Source organism: Sparus aurata, chromosome 14, assembly GCF_900880675.1.
Source record: "Sparus aurata chromosome 14, fSpaAur1.1, whole genome shotgun sequence".
In the NCBI taxonomy this organism is placed as follows: Eukaryota; Metazoa; Chordata; class Actinopteri; order Spariformes; family Sparidae; genus Sparus; species Sparus aurata.
Genome location: NC_044200.1, coordinates 19,453,233 through 19,459,390, shown reverse-complemented (window position 1 = coordinate 19,459,390; position 6,158 = coordinate 19,453,233). Strand labels below are relative to the sequence as shown.

The 6,158-nt window shown below is 42.3% G+C and overlaps 1 protein-coding gene and 1 long non-coding RNA gene across 3 annotated transcripts in view; one reads left to right on the top strand and one right to left on the bottom strand.

Annotated features, from left to right (window-relative positions):
* Positions 1–1,799: 1,799 nt before the first annotated feature.
* Positions 1,800–2,389, bottom strand: LOC115595294 (uncharacterized). The gene is made up of 2 exons (XR_003986677.1): positions 2,249–2,389; positions 1,800–2,165 (listed from the first exon to the last, which is right to left on the bottom strand). It is a non-coding gene; the product is annotated as an uncharacterized LOC115595294 (long non-coding RNA).
* acss3 (acyl-CoA synthetase short chain family member 3) overlaps positions 2,157–6,158 on the top strand; it is a 44,880-nt gene continuing 40,878 nt past the window's right edge. Inside the window, exons 1-2 of one of the 2 annotated variants that reach the window (XM_030439572.1) lie at positions 2,157–2,584; positions 5,163–5,307. In XM_030439572.1, coding sequence (XP_030295432.1) covers positions 2,259–2,584; positions 5,163–5,307 — 471 coding nt within the window. In that variant the 5' untranslated portion in view covers positions 2,157–2,258. Of the gene's footprint in view, positions 2,585–4,892; positions 4,975–5,162; positions 5,308–6,158 lie in introns of those variants that run through there. The other variant, XM_030439573.1, reaches the window with a different exon arrangement.

Genomic DNA, 6,158 nt, shown 5'->3' with positions numbered 1-6,158 from the left:
AGGAAAGAGACGGAGGGGCCATAATGAGCCATCTTGGACTCTGATTTAGGTCTGATTGGCCTTTGCAAGCTGCTATTAGTTAGCACTGTCTGTGTGCGTGTCCGGTGCCAGGGACTGTAACAGTGATACATATTCTGCCAATAGCATCTGCACTGTAATGAAAAGAGTTACGGCCGGCATAGTGATTCAACAAGACCTTTTGGCTGGACAAATTACAGCCTGAGAGGAGAGCGGGGAGGCTGGCCTGTCTCGATTATAGGTGAATATAGATTGTAACTTACAGGCTGTGTGGGAATGTGGAGGAATTTGAATAAATATTAGGCGAGAAAATCAAGCAGATGAGCCACGGGACGAGACTGGGACGTGAGGGGTTTAAGAAGAGTGTGAAAAACAGTGTAGTAAAAGTAACCAAAAGTCATAATCGATATATGAAATATAAAAAATGTTAGTAGTGTCTATAAGTCCACCAATTTACACACATACAAGTGTGTTTACTGCTGCTTATGTAAAAAAAAAAAAAACCCAGTTTAAAGCCTGTTTAGCTTCAGAGGAAGCTGCATGTTATCTGATAAAACTGCCTCCAGTGATGTCACTCAGTGGCTCAGTTGCATCCTGGGTAATGTAGTACTATAAGCACATGTAAAAGTAAATTATATGGTACATATATTTGTATGTATATCATGTATACTATGGGTTGATGGGTTAAGATAAAAAAATAATGTATTTATTACTATTACTTTCGTTCTAATGTAATCTGCAGAGTAACTAGTAACTAAAGTAATCAAGTAGAGTAAGAAGTATAATATTTGCCTCCAAACTGTTCTGCTACTTTATACTTCCACTTAATTACAGTTTCGAGGGAAATACTATCCCTACTTTGTACTCCACCGCATGTATCTGATTACATTAGTTACTAGTTACTTTGCAGATTACATACATTAATTGGTTTTATCGGTGATCAGATTGGACAAACAAAACAAGAGAAAACACATTTGGGATTTGATAAACATCCAGGCTAACAATCGGTAAATATATATATTATTTACTTTTACTTATCCCTTTGATACTTAATTACATTCAACATCTGATACTTTAAGACTTTTACTCCAGTACTCTTCCTGTGGATGACTTTCACTTTCAGCAAATTTATATTTTAACACCTAATTTTACTCAAGTGTGATCTTTGTGTACTTATTACAACACTGGGTACAATTACCTCAAATGGAGTAAATATACTCAGTTACATTCCATCAGTAGCAGATGCTGTGTTCATACACTATATCTCCTGTCCGTCACTTTGTAGAAACAGCTGTTTATTTCCAATGCGAGCCGCTGACAAACACTCAGGTTGGCTGTCTGATTTGAATGTGAATTTAAATGCACAGTATCTGGAGAGTAACGTAACGAACACAAAGGGTTTTCTTTTTCCTGGAAAGCGCACGACGCTTCCAGAACAGCGTGCCTGATGGAAAACACTGGCTATAAATAGAAACAGACGACCTGAGACATCACATGGATGAGTTACTCCACCCCGGGGGGGCCAGAGGCGTGCAGGGGTCCCATCCAGCTTGATTATGGGTGTTTACAAGCGATGACAGGGACGCACGTCACGCACGGAGGAGTCAAGACTCAACTTTGAGCTCTCAACACGTCCAACTTCGATCATAAACGTTTTCCCTGATCACTTGTGTATTCCTAACAGGAGGAGCGTTATTTCTTCCACCCGGGGGGACGCCTGAAACTTTAATGCTGCTGCGGGAAAACAAAGATGTCTGATGGAGAGGAAAAAAACAACACAATAAAAATCAATAATTTATTGTAGGGTTGCATGATAAAAACACACGCCATAGGCTTAATGGCTTCTGGAGACTGCGTGAGGATAAATTAAATGCGATTTTCACTGCACGATGGATGCAAACCAACCGAGCTGGACACTTTAAACCGCGTTCTTGGCAGCCCCTGTGTGTGTGTGTGTGTGTGTGTGTGTGTGTGTGTCCCATGTGTTGTGTAACGGGGTCTGAATGGGGCTCAGAGCTCCTCCTGCATCAACCACATCCAGTTCACTCGCATTCCTTGAGGCGATTGTGAGGAACTTGGAGCCCCCCCCCTTCTTGCCCTGCACACATGACGTCGATCCGATGAGCGGCAGGAGCTGGGTCCCTCACCTGCAGGAAGAAACACCGGAAGAAGTTGTGAAGACGCCTGGAAGTTTAACCTCAGAATAATAATTAAAAAAAACCACACAAACCGGAGCAGCGATGTTCCTCCAAATGAGACGCCTCCTGCGCCCGGGCCACTGCGCCCCCCTCCAGCGCAGGAGGACCCCCGGGAGGACGCTGTGGACGGTTCCGGCTGCACGACAACAGCAGCAACGTGGCGACAACAGAGCTGCAGGACCGCACGCATCTGCTCGCAGCCACAAGTCTTTCTGCAGGAGCTATGCCTCCGACGCGCTGTACGGCCGAGCCTTCGCCTCAGCCAGGGACAGCCCCGAGACATTCTGGGCTGAGGCGGGACAGGACGTCAACTGGTTTGAACCGTGGAGTCAAACTTTGCACGTTGAGGACCCAGTGTTCCCAAACTGGTAGGTTTTCCATACGCCAAAAAGTGTGTTTGGGGAGGGGAAACACTGACAACAACTTGACCGACCGCCTATGTGTCCTTAAGGAGGTCAGAGCCTGTTGTTCACTGTATCCCATAGACCTGGAAAATCCTTGAAAGTTTGGGAAAGTAAAGTAAGACAAAATGTGTGAGCATTTTCATAAACAAGCTGCTGGATCACATGCCACCGTGAACTCTTTGGACAGAGTTCAAGCAGCCTGTGTGGCGTCTTAAAGGAACATTTCACCCAAAAAAGTGAAAGTTTTAGAGCTTCACTGTCAAACACAGCAGCGCACTCCTAAATGACTGAAGCAGAAGCAAGGCAACAGCCGGAAAAACAAACACGAATCAAACTGGCTTCAATCAGCTTGTCCCTGAAATACTTTATTATCAAACTCGATGTGCAGCTGTGCTTGTGCACCACCTTCTGATAGGGTGCATGCTATTGCTTTAGCTTTGCTGCTTCAGCGAAGATTTCAGCTTTAAAAAAGGGTGTAAATATTCTAGTTCTAGTTCTGAAATGAGTCTGAGGCGGGACAGGACACGAACTGGGTTGAACTGTAAATAAACTTTGCATGTGTTTCGAAACTGGTACAGTAGGTTTCCATATGTCACTTGTGTTTGGGGGAAACACTGAGAACAACTTGACTGCCTGCCTCTGTTTCCCTAAAGAAGCCTGAAGTCCTCTATACCCCTCAGACCTTGAAATCCTTGAACGTTTGTGAGCTTAAGGAAAATAAAGTAAGACTGTGACCTTGATGTGCTAACACAGAACCACTGATTCACAGTTCACCAATGAACTCTTTGGACATAGCTTGACACTTAAAGGGGCAGTATGTAGTTTCCGAGAAGACAGAACAATAAGTTCCCAGAACACTGTTTGAAGCTAGAAATGGTGGCAGGGTCCGCCACATATAAACAAAAGTTCATCAGAATGGCATTGTGTTGTCCTTTAAGGTCAGTTTGTTTATTCTGAGCAAAAAGTTTATTCAGTTTGTAGTTATTAAAACAAATATCAGCCAATGAAGATGTGTCTCAAACTACATAGTGCACCTTTAAAGTGATCACTTAATCACCAGGTACAGTCACGACAGCCTTGATTTGAGTTAAAGCAGTCCATGATGTGTCCTCATTTACCCCAGTCCCTGTAGCCCCAGTATTATCACTGGTGCAAATATAAAAAACACACAAACAAAAGAAATAAAAACAGTGTTATCGTACACGTGAGGAAAACAGGCTTACTGCAAAAAAAGTTTGCAATACGTTAAATAATCAAATTTCTTTTATATGTTGAGACACACTGTTTCTTTGACGGGTGAATGTCATTTGCATTTACGACTCACATTTTGTTGAGTCATTAGATTGTAACTCTATATTTTGGCTCTCAAAGTGGGTCAAGGGGCATTTGAGGGGCTTCCAGGAAGTCCCCAGCATGCATGGGAATCATTAGTTTCACTGTAATCGGGTCAATAAGTAGCATAATGACAGAACACAGGCCCAATTTAGGTCGTGGTTTCATTCGTTTTCTGTTGTTAAACAGTTAAAAGCAGAAATCTGCCTTAATTTCCGGACTACTCCGCCTGAAATTAAAAAACTCTGTCACTTAAACACATTTAGTTGATGACAGTTTGTAATTACTTTTTAGTTGAACTGAGATTTCGGACATGTAATCCTTGATTAAACATGCAAACTAATTGTAGCCTTTAAAAACAGAATGAGATTAATGTGCTGTACATACCTGATGGTGGTGATTCCTACAAGACGAGCACATCCGGCTGACATCTTTGTTTTGCCTTGGAGAGATGAAAAATTTTGGCTTAACAATAACCTGCTGCTCTCTCAAAGTTTGGTTGTATTTATCTCACGTACAATTAACAGCTAACGCCGGCTAACAGCATGAAAATATTGATTACATTGAGAGGCACAAACTTAACTGTTTCCTAAATGTCACAACTGAGAAGGTTGTGTCCACAGAAATTAGAGTGTTTACTTGACAGATAAAAATCAATCCTATATCCGTGAGGGATGTTTGAGCTCGCCTGCTGTTCTTCTGGCAAAGCAAACAGTATGGAAACGCAAGACAGCCCATGTACTGTACAACCTCATGCATTGAGAGTGAATTGAAGAATGAAAAATGACTGTGTTCGGTGGATGTTTTTATTTTTTATTTTGCCACCGTCTGGCGTAGGTAGCAAAAAAAAAAAATAAATTCAGAGCTGGCTGAATCAGGTACTGTTGTGTTAGAAATGAAGGACACAGCCACGGCGGCTCTCTGGCTTCCAAAACAGCAGCTCCCAGACACCATCTGTTCAACCTGCTCGCTGCTCTTCATCCATATGCACAGCACCGGGGCTGAAACTGTCGCTTTATCAAGTGGGTTGATTTGTTGTGTGCTGCTGGCAGGGACGACTGCATATGTTTTTCCTGGCGCTGATCTTATCAAGTTGTTTTTCTGGTTGAAGCAACGAGTCCCTGCGAGCCAAAAATAGACATTCGGGGCAGTATATTATCAGAGATGCTGTGTATTTACATGTCATGATGTTGATGCCCGTCTCCGTCAGGTACGTTGGTGGGAAGCTGAACATGTGCTACAACGCCGTGGATCGTCACGTGGAGAGCGGCCGCGGTGAGCAGCCGGCCATCATTTATGACAGCCCAGTGACCGGAACCAAACAGATCATCACTTTCAGGGAACTTCAGGACCAGGTAATCGTTGATATTAAAGGCAGAAGTCACAGAACGGAGCAGAACAACAAGGTGGATTAGCCACTTTGTTAAAAGCCTGATTTGGATTGCAAGGATTTGTGGTAAAAATTGGATTGTCAGGCGAGCACCCAAGCTCTGAAATTAGAATTTGTCAGTGTTGCCATGACAATAAATACATTCCTCATCCTTTAGCCGAGACAGTCGGCCGAGTGTTTCAGATGGATTGAGCCACCATTAGCACGGAGGACAGCAAAACACAATTATTGAGAAGAAAATGTGGGAAATAATTAACTTAATTGACATTTGGGTAGTTTCAATTCAATCACGGCCCAGTCGCATGCACTGTAATGAAATTGTGTTCTAAATGAGCAGAAGTTAACCAACAGCGTTTTCCATTTTCTTCCCCAAAGCAGAAAGAATTAATAACTTGATTTAATTTGGTTCACAAAAAGAGATTCATTTTTCAGAGTATGTCCAATTGGAGGTAACAGTACTAGACTTAATGAAAGGATAATTTAACACTTTTCTTCCTAGTAATAACCCCAAAACTGCACAGAATGTTAAGTATCACTGGTTAACGTAGGTATGTGGTTATAGTAGTCATGAACAAATATCTGAAATGGATAGATGGTATGCAAAAAGTGCTGCTTGAACTCAGCCAAAACTATGGTGGCCCTGAGGGCCAAAACACAATTACACATTACAGCATTTCACAAAACACATCATTTCAGGAAGCACAACATAATTGTAGAAAGCACATTAACATTTCAGGAAGCACAATATTTCAGGAAGTACAATTTTTCAGGAAGTACAATTACATTTCAGGAAGCACAATAACATTTCAGGAAGTA